This window comes from Mauremys mutica, chromosome 4 (assembly GCF_020497125.1).
Source record: "Mauremys mutica isolate MM-2020 ecotype Southern chromosome 4, ASM2049712v1, whole genome shotgun sequence".
NCBI classification, from domain to species: Eukaryota; Metazoa; Chordata; order Testudines; family Geoemydidae; genus Mauremys; species Mauremys mutica.
The window spans coordinates 17,307,323-17,323,823 of record NC_059075.1 but is presented as its reverse complement, the minus strand read 5'-3'; the positions used below and the strand labels follow the sequence as shown (position 1 = coordinate 17,323,823).

At 41.1% G+C, this 16,501-nt stretch overlaps 1 protein-coding gene across 3 annotated transcripts in view; it reads right to left on the bottom strand.

Annotated features, from left to right (window-relative positions):
* Positions 1-8,713, bottom strand: part of NUDT14 (nudix hydrolase 14) — an 81,511-nt gene extending 72,798 nt beyond the window's left edge. Inside the window, exon 1 of one of the 3 annotated variants that reach the window (XM_045015320.1) lies at positions 8,380-8,713. Coding sequence is in view for 1 of the 3 variants with exons in the window: in XM_045015318.1 (XP_044871253.1) it covers positions 8,380-8,694 (315 nt within the window). In the remaining 2 variants the exon portion in view is untranslated. Of the gene's footprint in view, positions 1-38; positions 165-8,379 lie in introns of those variants that run through there. The other 2 variants (XM_045015318.1, XM_045015321.1) reach the window with 2 other exon arrangements.
* Between the last annotated feature and the right edge of the window lie 7,788 nt (positions 8,714-16,501).

Genomic DNA, 16,501 nt, shown 5'->3' with positions numbered 1-16,501 from the left:
TCCATCTCTTCATCATTTTAGGCTGTCAAAATAAGTACCTGTGATATTATTATTGGTTTAGCAGTAAGAGTTCTGTAGTTTGTTAAAAGTATCACTGAAGAATAAACACTTAATAAAGTCAAAATCAAAAGCTGTATTCCCTCCTTTTCTGCATTATTTTTCAAACAAACTGGAATGTTTTGTTTTTTACGGAAGGGTGAATCTTTCCCACATTTATATTTAACATTTTCAGAGAAAGAATAGCCCTCACCTTTAGGAGTTTGCCCTCATTTCCCTATAATGTATTCATCACCACTCAGCACATCTGTCCTAGCAAATCCTATTTCCTGTTCTATTCATGAGGCTCAGCAACCTGGAGCTTTAATGATTGCTGCCACACTTTTCCCATGGCCTTCTCACCTCTCAGTCCCCCCTCCACTCCCCAAGTACCCAGCTCCCATTGTTTATCATCTGTTCTCCCCTGCTGCAAACTGCTGTCAGATGTTCACTTATCCCTAATCTTACTCACTGCCTTTGATATTCTTTCTAATCCAACAACCTGTCAACTGGGGCATCAGCCCATGTCCAGACCAGCTGCTCTGTCACAGGCCTTAAGGTTCCCTCTCAGCTTCATATGCAACATTTGAAGGATTTTGACAGAGCATGCACAATGTGAAACAGATAATTAATGTTGTTTTGATCAGCGATCATGGCTTTCGTGTGACACTAGTTGACCACTAATGAAAAGTAAGCTTTAGTTTGTTTAAACTTCAGTATTACTATATTAACAAGACCTTGGTCTATGTTTAAGGGACAACATGTTGAAAGCTAAGTTCTTGGAGATCAGGGAATGCTGCTTGATTTAGCTATAAATTATGTAGAAAGATTAATTCACACAAACATTTAAGTCAGATAGTTATTTTACATATTCTGTGGAATAAAAAAATATAATGTCCGTTTGTGCTAAATCATCATTTTCTATATAATGTTTTCAAAGCAAATAATTTAAAAACATACGAGTTGTGGCTGCAAAGTGTAAAAAAATGTGTATTCAATATAACTAGCCATTTACATGTAATTTCGTATCATTAGAACTGTTTTCAAGGTATAATCACAATGTGCTATACTCATCTAATATAAAGCATTAAAATCTGTTTTTCTGTCTTTATATTTTACAAGATATTCCCACTTAGAGAAGATTTTATAACTTCCAGAACATCCAAATCCACTGTAAAGGTTTGTACACTACTGCTCATCATCTGTATTAAAACGTACACCATATGTATACCAATACATGCTACACTGCTTCAGATGACAGAATTTTTTGTACTGGGAAAAAAGTAGCCATTTTTACTTATTTTTAATCTCAATTAAAAAATTACAGACATATACGGGTACATTTCTCCGAGCTAGCTCAATTTATATTAAAAAAAAAATCATGAGTTTAAACAAAAAACAAATAAGAGATTGTACAAAAAAATTAGATGAGAATACTACTAGGAGTATACAAAACACCAGTCATTTTTTTTACATAGCAATTGTAATAAAAATCTACATCAGATGTTGTAAAGTGGCTCGTTTTCTCTGGACCTGATTATTTCCATCCTGGGGCCTGTGTACATGGGGACACACAGGAAAATTAATTCAAATTAACTAAAGGTGTAAATGTAAAGTGGATTAGTTAAACTTCATTAAACTCCTGTGCGCACTCTCTTTTAGCATTCAAGTGGCCTTAATTTGGTTTAATTTACAGTATGTCTACAGTACAGCCACTACAGTAGAACAGCTACAGCGCTGCAGGTGTGCCGATATAGTGTAGATGTGTGTAGATGCTGTAGTGTAGCATAGTGTAGACCCTTCCTATGTTGACAGAAGGAATTTTTCCTTTCTATGTAGGCAGTCCACCTCTCTGAGACGTGATAGATACGTTGACAAAAGACTTATTCTGTTGATTTAGCTGTGCCTACACCAGGGCTTAGGTCTACCAAACTATGGTGCTAAGGACACATTATTTTTCACAGCCCTGAGCAACATAGCTAGGTCAGTCTAATTTTTAAGAATAGACCCAGCCTTAATTTGGAAGTGAATTAAGACAAACCCAATTAACACCACTTTAATTTTGAATGAGAGTGTTACACAGGAGTTTAATGCAGTTTAACAAACCCATTTTGAATTCACACCTTTAGTTAATTTGGATAAATGTTTCTGCATGTACCCATTTAGACAAGCCTTTAGCAATCATTATTCTGAAGTGGAATAACCCCAGCCTAACCATAGCATACAGGTGAAATACATTTACTAGCACTTAACTGTGCAGTTATTTCACAGTTATGCTAACTTTGGAGTCTGATTTGCATAAGTGCATGGCTGTTTTTCAATAACCAATATGCCAGTTCCTGTGCTCTGGCTACTAATGGCCTTTGGACATTAAATCAGAACACCATTGTTTGCTTAATTAATTTATTATACTTGTAAAAATTATATACAGAGAATGTATATTGCAGGCTTGGACCTGCATTACTGTAATTACTGGCACCTTTGCTACTGGCTTCAGTGAATGCAAAGTGAATTCCTGCTCTCTGATCAGCTGTTGCCCTCATAACTCCACACCCATATGTCCACAACAAACAATTCTACCTCAGTTTCTCATTGCCTTCCCAGCCTATTATTCCCGACAATCTCTCAACTCTCATGTCGCCTAAAGATCCTGGTTCCTGAGGAAGCCTAAGTTATCTCACTACACTCGTACAAGTACACTTATTTTTAATATTTTTATCATCTTTATAATTTGAGATTGCTGCTCCCTGTTTGTAGCTAAGTAACATGAAAAATGATTGTACTCCACTGTATGCAGATTGCAATCTCTTACATGTACAGGTTGTCTCTTCTTACTGTTCTGTAAAATGCCTACCATTCTCTTGGGATTATACAACTAAACAGACACAATAGATGGAGTTCAGTTAATTTGTTTCATTCGGTTGCATACATGAAATTATTAGGAGCAAGATTCCCAATTTAAGATGATATTTACTGTTAAGAGTTTGTTAAAATTAAGATAAAGACTATGCTTCACCTAAAAAGCTGGAAATTTCTGTCACTGCTAACCAATCTCCACATTAACAACCATTACCTTCTAACTGTCTCTAAGCTATTTCACACTAGGAACAGGTGCAAGGCTGGCGGCCAAAGTGTGTTGAATGAAAATAAACCTTCATTACAGCACACACAAAAATACCTTGATGTTTCCCTTTTACTACTTCTCTGACTTTCCAAGTTTTCTTCATATTTTCCCTTCAGCAACTCCCAACCACATCCCATGCTAAAATTATTTTGAAATTTGAATAGCATTACATCAGAAGTCTGTGGCAGTGCCATGAATAGATCCAGGTCCCCTCACTTCTAGTCCCAATCCTGTGCCTTAACTTAAAGACCACTATTCACCTAAAATACAGTGTATTCTCATGCTGCTGTGAAAACTATAACTTCAAGGTCCTTATGTTTATGCTGTCTTATTATTTTGCATGTAATAATATTATCATGAGTACTAGAAAAGGTGAAGGAATTCAGAAAAATTCTGCAAAAGAAATAACACCATCATCCTTAACATGATCGCTTTGACAAATGAACACTTCCTAATAGTGGAGTCTTGGAAGATTTAACAGACCAGTGTTACTTGTTTGAACAGATTACCTAAAATTCTGTTTATTATTTTCACAGCAACATTTTAAGTGTCAAACTTGAAAAGAATGTTATATGTTTACCAAAAAGCAGAATGAAGCTTCAGAAAACGTTTTAAGCAGCTGGGAACACTCAGTGCTACTATATAAAAATTATTTCTAAATGTGGAATTAGTTGGTACAGTATAATAATAACAACAACATCTACTTAGTGCTTTTCATCTTCAAAGTTCTCAGGCCATTAATGAGGCCCCAATCTTGCTTCCCCTGCATGGAGCTCCTTGCAGAACTGAGTCTTAATCCTCATGTCCCAGTGAGATAGGTAAATCTTAAATCTCATTTTAAAGTGTGGAAACACAGAGACTAGGGGGCTTGCTCAAGGCCACAGAGGAAGTCAGAGTCAGATCTCTTCGAAATCAGGAATCCTCGTTCGCAGTCCACTGTTAAATTACGCCCAACTCCCTTATTACATGGGGCATTTTCTGCTCACTACTCAATACACCATGGATTCAGATCCACAACATTCTCTTAAAAAATAGAATTTTAATAACTTTAAATGTTTTTATTCCCTTAAAAGTAAAAGAAGAGGCCACACATTAAAAAGATTTTTCCCACTTTCATTTCATTTTTATGTATCATATGTTTAACTCAGGAGTGAATAACTGCAAACATTAGTTAATCAATATAGAACCAAATGACAAAGCCAAACACTAAACCATCTGAAGCTCTGAAAATAGAGTAAAGCTCACATAAGAATAAACAAAGTTTCTTGTTACAATTGGTCCCCTTATTTGATTAAACTTCACTAGATCCTAACTGGCAACTTATAACAATTTTTCTGGTTTGTCATAGGAACATAAGAGCTTCCATACTGGGTCAGACCATAGTCCATCTTTCCCAATATCCTGTCTCGGACAGTGCGGACAGTGGCCCGCACCAGAACTTCAGGGGGAGCGTACAGAACAGGGCAATTATGGAGTGATTCACCTGTCTTCCATTCCCAACTTCTGGTAGTACGAGATTTAGGGTCACCCTGAGCATGGGGTTACATCCCAGATAGGGTGACCAGACAGCAAATGTGAAAAATCAGGACAAGGGGTGGGGGGTGGGGGTAATAGGAGCCTATATAAGAAAAAGACCCAAAAATCAGGACTGTCCCTATAAAATCAGGACATCTAGTCACCCTAGTGCCAGACCATCTTGGCTAACAGCCACTGATAGACCTATCCTCCATGAAGTTTTGAGCTTATCTAGTTATTTTTTTAACGCAGTTATACTCTTTGCCATCATAACATCTCATGGCAATGAGTTTGAATGTCAAGCACAGGCTTGTCCATATATACTAGAGAATTTAAAATTGCAGTTTATATTAGTCTAGCCTGTGCACTTCCAAAAGTTCCTTGACTGATCATATACTAAAAATTAAATGGTAGGAAGCAGTGATGACAGCTGTCTTGTCAAAACAGGCTTCTAAAACAAAGCCCGAGTCAGGGAGTTAGTGTATGAACTAGGATTCGAAGTCAAGAGATTCTGGCTCTCAGTGATTTGCTTAGCACACTAGACCACATCTCTCTCTTCAAAGAAATCAAATGATAAGAAATATGTACTGAATAAATGTACTATACTGAAGGGAATATAGTCCCCAAGGGAAACTCAATTTCTGAAACACATCAGGGCAACTTTCTGCATCAGATATTTTTGGCCTTGGTTACACTATGAAAACAAGCAAGTTCAACAATGGCTTTTGAGCATGGCTGTGGCCCTACTGATTTAAAACTAAATGTGATCCAGCCTTCATGGACAAGGCTATACCTGCAGGCTAAATTGTAATTTAAGTCATCTAGACCTCAAATTAAGTTTAACCACTGTTGTCTGACTTGATTGTTTTAGTTGTGGAGATATGACCAGAAAGAGTCAGGAATTTACAATTGAATCTCCAGCCAAATACTGTAATCTTTAGATGGACCAATTAAAGATCACTAGTGATGTTCTGGAGGTACCTAGAGTTCATCAGTATTTAAAGGTAATCCGTGATCAGAAACTTTAGTTATTTACAAGAATTCTTTATATTTTCTATTTGTACAGAAAGACACTATTTGTGATATGCAGTTTCCAACTTCAAAATGTTCCCTCCTCCTCTGTCCCTGTCTATTTGATCACCTCCTGCTTTTCCTTTTCCAACACTCCAACTCCTAGTCTTAAATATATCTCCTCCACACATATGCCTCTTCTTCATTCCTTAACCAGTGTCTCTGAGGGCAGGTCTACACTAAGAATGGGGGTCGAACTAGGGTACGCAAATTCAGCTACGTGAATAGCGTAGCTGAATTCGAACTACCCTAGTTCGAACTACGTACCCGTCCAGACGCCGCGGACCCGAACTCCGCGGCTCCAAGGTCGACTCTGCTAACTCCAGCTGCCGAGGTGGAGTACCGGAGTTCGAACTAGCGCTTCCGGAGTTCGAACTATCGCGTCTAGATCAGACGCGATAGTTCGAACTCCGGAAAATCGAACTCACCGCGTCGACCCGCGCGGTAAGTGTAGACTAGCCCTAAGAGCAAGTCTTCACTACAAAATTAAGTCGACTTAAGTTATGTCAATGCACAGCCACCACAATATGCCCCTTCCACTGACTTAATTGTGTGGGGCACTGACAGCTGGAGCTCTGCCTGCCCTGGGACCCACACGGACACTGTGTCACCCTAACTATATCAACCTAAATGCTATGCCTCTCACAGAGGTGGAGTTATTAGGTCAGTGTAGTGGGCAACTTACATCAGTGGAAACAACATAGTAGTATAGACACTTACAGAGTTATGCCAACGTAAGCTGCCTTACAGTTGACGTTAACTCCGTAGTGTAGGCCAGGCCTAAAAAGAAACAAAAGAAAGGATAAAAGGGTGAAGTAGAATGAAGAGAAGTAGCTTGGCATTGCTAACTTCTGAAGGGACTGAGTTCTGCTGTATTTGCTACAGCCATGGAATTGCAATGAACTAATGGACCTCACTAGGTTAATACTGAGACTGGAGTGACCACTACAGTACATTTAATTAGAGAAAAAACTGCTCTTTGTAAGCCTATTTACAGAACAGATTCTGCAGGGAAACACACAGTATGTATGTTACAGTAGCAGCTACTAATCTCATTTTATCAGATGTACTCTTTGTATTACTGAGGGCTCTAATTCTCAGGGATCATTTGAAAGGTGGTTCATGTTTATATTGACATGATAAGGAAAAGGATTTCCTATTACCACTTCCATTGCTTCCCACATACAGGTGCTGTAAAGTTGGCCGTAGATGGCAGTTTCATAACTTTTGATGATCTAGACAATCATCCAACTTTACTCCAATTCCTGCAACAAAATGACTTTTTTACATGATATTACCCAAGAAGTGAGGTCCAAATTGATTAGTATTTAGTGAGACCTGCAAAGAAAATCAAGTTGCTGCAGACAGCAGTGTTTCAGCCCTAATCAGTATCAACCCAATGCCCAAGCACTGGCAATAGGGGGCACTATAATTCAGTCTTTCAGATGAGAAATAAAACCAAGATTCTGAGTCTGACCACTGCATACATGACCACTTGCAGTCCTTTACAAAACCCAATGATACTTTTTGCAAGGGCAGGTCTATTTTGGCCTATTTCCAGTTTACAATGAAAGTACCAACTTCAATTTCAATCAGATATGGTATCTGCCTTCACTTCCAGTCCTAAACTATGATGTAAGTTGCAGCTGTTGTTTAACAGCGCACAGCATTATACCCCAGAGGTGACTGTATTTCAGTGGCGGGTGGATCAAGTAGTTCTTGTTTACCACTTGCATCCGACGAAGTGGGTATTCACTCACGAAAGCTCATGCTCCAATACGTCTGTTAGTTTATAAGGTGTCACAGGACTCTTTGCTGCTTTTACAGAACCAGACTAACACGGCTACCCCTCTGATACCTGTTTACGCAGCAAATGTAAAGTGCTTGGGGATGAAAGATGCTGTATATAAGAGTAGATTCATATAAAAGACCATAATTAACATGCATTATAAGACTACTACTGCACTCTTCAGGACAATATTACTGCTGCCACATAAATACCACAAGCCATCACAATCCTGCCTGAGAAGAAATTGTGATCATAGAATATCAAGGTTGGAAGGGACCTCAGGAGATCACCTAGTCCAACCCCCTGCTCAAAGCAGGACCAATCCCCAGACAGATTTTACCCCAGTTCCCTAAATGACCCCCCTCCAGGATTGAACTCACAACCCTGGGTTTAGCAGACCAATGCTCAAACCACTGAGCTATCCCTCCCCCCTAAATGGGGGGCCCCTCTTCCGGTGCTTTGTCAAGGTCATTCAGGTGTCAGTCATTGCCAACCTTCCCCACCTCCTCCTGACTGGGCACAGCTGGGAGAACAACGAAAACCCAGCGACAGCGCCCGCAGGAGGGGCAGGGGCGCGCGCAAGGGAGCCTGAGCTGAGTGGGACCCTAGGGGCAGGGAACGGTTTGGGAGAGACCTAGTGCGAACGGGGCGCCGGTGAGGACTAGGAGCCAGGGGGCTGGGAGGGGCTGGCAGGACAAGCGGGGAGGGCACCGTTCCGCCGCGGGGCCAGGCCGCATTTCTTGGCAAGGCAGCGCTCCGGCGCGCTCCTAGGCCCAGCTGTATCCAGGGCTCCCGCACGCAACCGCTGCCGCCGGCCCGCCGCGCCGCAGGAGCCGGGACTCACCTGCCGGTAGCGGAGCCGGTAGGGCCGCAGGTACTGGGAGGAGGCGCAGGGCGCCAGCGCCAGCTCCTCTATGGCCTCCATCTGCGGCAGGAGCGGCCCGGCCTCGCCTCGCCTCGCCGCGGGAACCGGGGCGTGACCGCGGGCAGCCTCCGGGTGCTCACCCCGGCCAGCAGAGGAGCGCGGCAGCCTCCGCCAGAGGCAGGGAGTCAGCGCGGCATCGCGCGCCGCCCGCGCGCCAACCGTCCTCGGCTGAGGAGAGAGGAACTTGCCCCCCCCCCCCCCCAACCGTCCAGCCAGCGGGGACAGGAGGGACATCACCCACCCCCCAGCTGTCCTCAACTGAGCGGGAACTGGACCCCTCCCCGCCCCCACAAAAGCGTCCAGCTAAGCGGGAAGGGGAGTTTTCTCACATTTCCCCACCGCCAGAAGGAACCGAAACCCCCCTCCCGCCCCCGCGGGCACCCAAGCACACGTCTACATGTGGTGGTGAAATCCTTGGCCCAGTGGGGTCAGGTCAATGGCAGAAATCCCAAGCGCTTCGGGGGAGCCTGGATTGCCGCTGCTGTGTTTTCCAGGCCCCCTTCCTTCACTGGCTAGGGGCATGTCTACCTTATGGACATAAGCCGCTGCAGCGTAGACCAGTGGGTCTCAAACTTTTTTTCCCATGGACCACTTGAAAATTGCTCAGGGTCTCGGCGGATCACTTAATGAGCTTTCCAAATGTTTGTACCGTTAGCTAGCTATTGTAAAGCGCTTTGGATAGAAGCGCAATATTAAAAAAAAAAGAAACCTAATAATAAACTTTTTTGTTCTACAAATAAAAGCACACATTTTAATACCAGTAGTTTCACCTTTCTAATGCAATGGACGTACCCTCTCTCCCCTGCCACGGCAGCAGCCCACGAGCTGAAGGTGGGTTTCTCCCTCCGCAGCACTGCATATCCCAAATTCCCCCAACCCCCTCTCCTCACCCCACTGCCCCCTATTCCCCCCAAGGCCACCACCAACTTCTCCAGAGTCCAGGCACCTAATTAGTGGAGCCACACCTGCATGGCTTCACTAATTAGATGGGTGGCCCTTTCTTCTCTCTTGTGTGGCTGCCCAGGTGCGCACCTTAGAGGGAACTATCCACGGACCACCTGAATGGAGCTTGCAGACCACTAGTCATCTATGGACCACAGTTTGAGAACCACTGGTATAGGCACTTCCTGTGTCGCTGGAAGGGGTTGTTCTATGGATGTAAAACCTACATAGGCAATCCACCTCCCTGAGCAGCAGTAGCCACCGCCCTGATTCGTTAGGTCAGTTTAGCTCCAGCATGCAGGGGTGAATTTTTCATACCTTTGAGTGATGCAGCTAGGTCTAATTAATTTTTAACTATAGACAAGTCCTCACATGAGTACTCCCACTGAAATGGCCTCATTTGCTTAAAATAAAATGTGTGAGTATTTATGGAAAATGGGATCAAGCCACAAAGCTGTAGCCCCATACACTACATGTTGCCTTCTGAAAAATACATCTCCATCCAAAGATACAACGTGTCACCTCACAAACATCCCTTCAAAACACACACATTCCCATGCACCACTGATTATGTGTCACAAAAAACAAAGATATATTTCTCTTCACATTTTTCTTGGATATAATCCCCACGTCCCAGGCTATGCATAGATATGTAACATAGATAGACATTCTAACATAGATATGTATCTTGATAATGAATCTATTAAAAATTGCTTCTGTCTCTTGCTTTCCTTAATCTCTGAACAGACTTTGAATATCCACATCCTATATGCAAAACAGGGATGTAGTAGAGACCATGGGGGGGTTCAGTCTTATACTCTTATGGTTCACAAAATGTCATACTTATTTGTGAAGTAATTTTTTAAAACTGATGTTAAATTTCAGAACTTAGTATTTTGGTATACCAGCTTCATTTTGTCACCTTTATATAAAACTGTAGGCCCTGGTCTTGCAAAGACTAGCACACGTGTTGTGTTTAACTTTGCACACAGAGGCCAAGAAAAAGAAAGCTGAGAGTCTCACAAAATAACATGACTTCAGGAGCTGGAGCTTTAAGAAAAAACTCCACGTATTGCAAGACTTGTGGTAAAATTGCTGCCTACTACTAGTAAATTTATTGTACTTTAATTACAAGATTTATTGTGCAAAAAAATCCATTGCCAATTAGCCAAAAAGCTGCATCTTACAACTAAGTAAACTGTACATTTCATGTCTCTGACATATTTGCTTGAGCCTGCAATTAATTTTTTGGGGGGTACAGGTGTCCTAAACAGAGTTTATTGCTTTTGTCATGAAATACAATTACTTTAAATGTTTCCAACACCAAAGCCAAAAGTTATGTTTTAGCCAGTAAGAATGAATTATGCAAGTGACCTAAAGTCAACTGTATAATTTGCTAGTTTACTTCAATGTCACAATCCACATAACCTACCTCGTTTATTATATGTTTGCAAGTACAATACAGGCAGAAATATCTTAAAATTCTTCACTGCAATGCAATGGTTAATATATACACATACAATCAACCAATAATAAATTCAAATCTTAATCTCCAATTTGTCAGCCTTTTTATATGCTACAATGTTGTGATGGTGATTATGGAGTAATGACAAAACTTTATAAATAATACTACTTGGTACGTGTACTATACAGTTATTTTATTTCAAAGTATTTTATAAACAGAAACAAATCTTTTTCCTTTACTGATATCTATTTTGTCTGATTTTTTTCTTTCTAATTCTAAGCAGATATCATCGATCTTATGGCCTAGATACTTTATAAGAGTGCCCCATATTTACTCACTATTTTTGTTATTGTGCATTGGACTTGTAAGCTATTTCAGTAATATCACCTCTAGTTCATGTTATTTTAATTTATATAAGTATATTTATAAACATACTATCTGGAGCCTGTGTGACTTTTAAAAATAGCTTACACTGGATGACTCTTGGTCCCCACTAAACTATATACCACCCTCAGATTCAACACCTGTTGGCAAAGCCCTGAGAAAAGAAAAGGGCCTTACACAATGCCTTTGAGGTCAACAGATGGGTTTCTGGTGCTTTGGGAATTATGGGCTTGTGGTTCATTTACAAGACTAGGAGTCAGGAGAGCTGGATTTTTACACTCCTAGTTCTGTCTCAGTCTTGGGGCAGCTCCTGAGCTGATGTACATGGTCATAGCACCATTTACCTCAATGGCACTATGACAATTTTACCAACTAAAGGTCTCCCACCCCGTGTAAATTTTGGACAGAATTTAGGATCCAGTTCTATTCTGATTGAATCAGTGGCAAAACTCCCATTGATTTCAATGATGCAGTGAAATATCTCTCAGCCTCAGTTTGTTCATGTATAAAATGTAGATAATAAGCATTGCCTACAGTGTACGGCTGTTGTGAGGCTAAATGTGTTAATATTTATAAAGTGGTTAGGGTTCTTTAAATGGAATATGAGCAAAAATATTATAATTGCATTTGTACTTGCTTGAAGCTATTTAATTAAAAATATTTTTTTGTGAACATTGAATAATCTGTTTTGGAATAAAAAACTGTCACAATATTGCAAAAACTAAAACATCTTCATATTCACTGAAGTGTTAAAGGCAAGGTAATAAAATTTCATTATTATTAAATATAAAATACCTTGTTGTTGCAGTATTTGCTGCATGTGAAATGGAAGTAACATAAACATGAATCTTCTCTAGTAGAAGAATAAACGGAAGTTTTATTAGATTCATAGATTCCAAAGTCAGAAGGGACCATTGTGATTATCTAGTCTGACTTCACTATTCCCATCTACCAAAAAACATTCTTATTAATCATCCTTCTCATGTTTTCTTTTAAACAGATCATCATTAGATTTGAAGGTCTACTAGTTTTACCAGCAGTTTGGCTATCAATACACAACAGAAGGCTAGGATCTCTTTCATGTTTTTGATACTCCCAATACTGATTTAACAGCATTAGGATTTTGAACAACAGAAGCTCACAATTTGTCATAGTTATTATCTCTGTGATTTATGTTCACTTTCCATACAACCCTAAGGCAGCTGTCTGTGTGCACAACTATTCGGCAATCACCACATAACTCAAACTATTTTGTCAATATATTGATTGCACTAGGACAATATTCTGATATGCCAGCCATCTGTTTATTTTTGCCTTCTAATCTAATACCTTTTTGTTACATCATCTACAAAGTTTATTGCCATCTCATATAATAGTAAGAACCTTACCAATATGACTAAAATGATAGGAGTCTTCGCTATCATAAAATTTACTTAGTGATAAATTATTTACCTTTTATATTACAGAGCAGTTACCATCAATTCTAATAAAATCTTAATATTTTGTCACTCATATTATGGGCCTGAATAGTATTATATTTTAAAATATGTATGTTGTAATGAATATTATTAGTTGATTTTCTTGGATTATATGATTTGGCTAAATTAATCCCTGTCATAACTCCATTTGCATAGACAGAATTACACCAGACATGAATTTGTCCCTACGTATCCCTTTGGTCAAAATAATCTTCAGATCATTCAAAACTCCAGTGAACTGTAACTAATACTTTTATTTTAAAATTATTTCAGTTTTTCAAGCCCAGTTGGAATATAAACACAGTTCAAATGTGCAGTAAGTTTACAGTAACACTGTTTACTTATATTAAAAGGTATAGAGTATCTGAATCTGTTCAGCAAATCAGATGACTGCGACATAAACATTCTGATCCCACTTTACATTTGTTTTGTTTTGTTTTAGAAAGATATCATTGTGTATAATGGATTGCTCATACCATCCTCAGTGCTGTACAGGAAGCTTTTGGAATTTTAAATTTTAAAATATGTATTTATGACCTATGATACTTCATAGACCAACTTGTGCAAACACACATGTACCAATTTTCAGAGAATTAGAATACAATAAAATAAATAATGTATAAAATAGTATACAGGTACTCACCAATCCAGTAGTAGTACTGCACTGCAGAGTGGTTGGTTTCTTGAAGCTCTTAGGTGTATATAGGTAAAGTTTTCTATACAGTAGGTTATCACTATAGGCAGCGCATGGCATACACCCAGATCACTAAAAATACACTAACACTAAAACTATACTGAACATAATTTAATCTTTGTTTGATAATTCAGAGGGCACTTCAGGATCTTGCAGTGCCTCTGGATCATCATTATCAACATCAATTATCATTGTCGATGTAGAAGGTGTAGGAGATTGGGCTGAATCTGTAATGACCCCATGGCACACCCTGGAAGCTGCTTTTTTGAATAAATCCCTGATATCAGCTTGCTTACTTGTCTTCTGCCTCTTTTATATCAAAGTAGAGTGCAGAATGTGCAATTGCATAACCTCCTGGGCAGTATACAAGTCCCGGTTACTAGAGTGAAGATTTGTATTCGGAGATATCAGAAATGCAGGTTAATAGAGCTTTCTGGTTGATAAAGTGCCAGATAACACAGCTTTTACTGTACCTCTTCAGTTTTAAAACGCCATCTCTAAGGTGGGCATATTCAGCCTGAGGGGAGGAGTAAGTGATGTGGACATTTCCAGCCACTACAAGACCCCTTTGCCTGCTCTGGACCAATGGTGAAAGGCTTTGTAGGGAAGTGAATCCATTCAGCCAGCTCTTGGCTGGAAGAAAAGGCCTTTCAGATGCAAGTCCTGGGAGGAATAAAGGGAAAAAAATTGATTGATCCTGAAGGACTTGCACCTGAACCCCAAAAATGCCATCGATACAACAGCAGACATATTGATCCTAGGTTAGAATAACTACTAGTTTTAGCCCTCAACAGAGTGCCTTAGTTACTATATATACAGTAACTCTCCAAAGAGCTCAGCATCACAAGCACCTCTGTCATGTGGTCAGTAACATTTATTTAAACACAGCAGAATAATCACAAGTAAACTTTGAGAGTGGTGTAGCATATTAGTCTATGTAGAATATGCATTTGAGCTCCTGAATTCTAATCCCAACTTCTTCCGTGGCCTTGACCAAGTCATTTGACTTCCTTAGGGAACTGATGGGCAGGATCCCCTGGGAGGCTAATATGAGGGGCAAAGGAGTCCAGGAAAGCTGGCTGTATTTTAAAGAAGCCTTATTGAGGGCTCAGGAACAAATCATCCTGATGTGCAGAAAGAATAGCAAATATGGCAGGCGACCAGCTTGGCTTACCAGTGAAATCTTCGGTGAGCTTAAACACAAAAAGGAAGTTTACAAGAAGTGGGAACTTGGTCAGATGACTAGGGAGGGAGTATAAGAATATTGCTCAAGCATGCAGGGGTGTAATCAGGAAGGCCAAAACACAACTGGAGTTGCAGCTAGCAAGGGATATGAAGGGTAACAAGAAGGGTTTCTACGGGTATGTTAGCAACAAGAAAAAGGTCATGGAAAGTGTGGGACCCTTACTGAATGGGGGAGGCAACCTAGTGACAGATGATGTGGAAAAAACTGAAGTACTCAATGCTTTTTTTGCCTCAGTCTTCACAGACAAGATCAGCTCCCACACTGCTGTCCTGGGCAACATGGGCAGTATGGGGAGGAGGTGAGCAGCCCGCAGTGGTGAAAGAACAGGTTAAGGACTATTTAGAAAAGCTGGACATGCATAAGTCCATGGGACCAGATCTAATGCATCCGAGGGTGCTGAGGGAATTGGCTGATGTGATTGCAAAGCCATTGGCCATTATCTTTGAAAACTCATGGTGATCGGGGGAGGTCCCGGACAATTGGGAAAAGGCAAATATAGTGCTCATCTTTAAAAAAGGGAAGAAGGAGAACCCAGGGAACTACAGACCGGTCAGCCTCACCTCAGTCCATGGAAAAATCATGGAGCAGGTCCTCAAGGAAATCATTTTGAAGCACTTAGCAGAAAGGAAGGTGATCAGGAACAGTTCACATGGATTCACCAAGGGCAAGTCATGCCTGACCAATCTGATTGCCTTCTATGATGAGATAACTGGTTCTGTGGATATGGGGAAAGCAGTGGACGTGATATATCTTGACTTTAGCAAAGCTTTTGATACGGTCTCCCACAGTATTCTTGCCAGCAAGTTAAAAAAGTATGGATTGGATGAATGGACTATAAGGTGGATGGAAACCTGGCTGGATTGTCAGGCTCAACGGGTAGTGATCAACAGCTCGATGTCTAGCTGGCAGCCGGTATCAAGCAGAGTGCCCCAGAGGTCGATCCTGGGGCTGGTTTTGTTCAACATCTTCATTAATGATCTGGATGATGGGATGGATTGCACCCTCAGCAAGTTCGTGGATGACACTAAGCTTGTGGGAGAGGTAGATACTCTGGAGGGTAGGGACAGGGTCCAGAGTGACCTAGACAAATTGGGCCAAAAGAAATCTCATGAGGTTCAAGAAGGACAAGTGCAGAGTCCTGCACTTAGGAAGGAAGGATCCCATGCACCACTACAGGCTGGGGACTGACTGGCTAAGCAGCAGTTCTGCAGAAAAGGACCTGGGGATTACAGTGGACGAGAAGCTGGATATGAGTCAGCAGTGTGCCCTTGTTGCCAAGAAGGCTAACGGCATATTGGGCTGCATTAGTAGGAGCATTGCCAGCAGATCGAGGGAAGTGATTATTCCCCTCTATTCGGCACTGTTGAGGCCACATCTGGAGTATTGCATCCAGTTTTGGGCCCCCCACTGCAGAAGGGATGTGGACAAATTGGAGACTGTCCAGCGGAGGGCAACAAAAATGATCAGGGGGCTTAGGGACATGACTTACAAGGAGACGCTGAGGGAACTGGGGTTGTTTAGTCTGCAGAAGAGAAGAGCGAGGGGGGATTTGATAGCAGCCTTCAACTACCTGAAAGGGGGTTCCAAAAAGGATGGATCTAGATTGTTCTCAGTGGTGGCAGATGACAGAACAAGGGGCAATGGTCTCAAGGTGCAGTGGGGGAGGTCGAGGTTGGATATTAGGAAACACTATTTCAGTAGAAGGGTGGTGAAACACTGGAATGGGTTACCTAGGGAGGTGGTGGAATCTCCTTCCTTAGAAGTTTTTAAGGATGATTTAGTTGGCGTAGGTCCTGCTTTGAGCAGGGGGTTGGACTAGATGACCTCCTGAG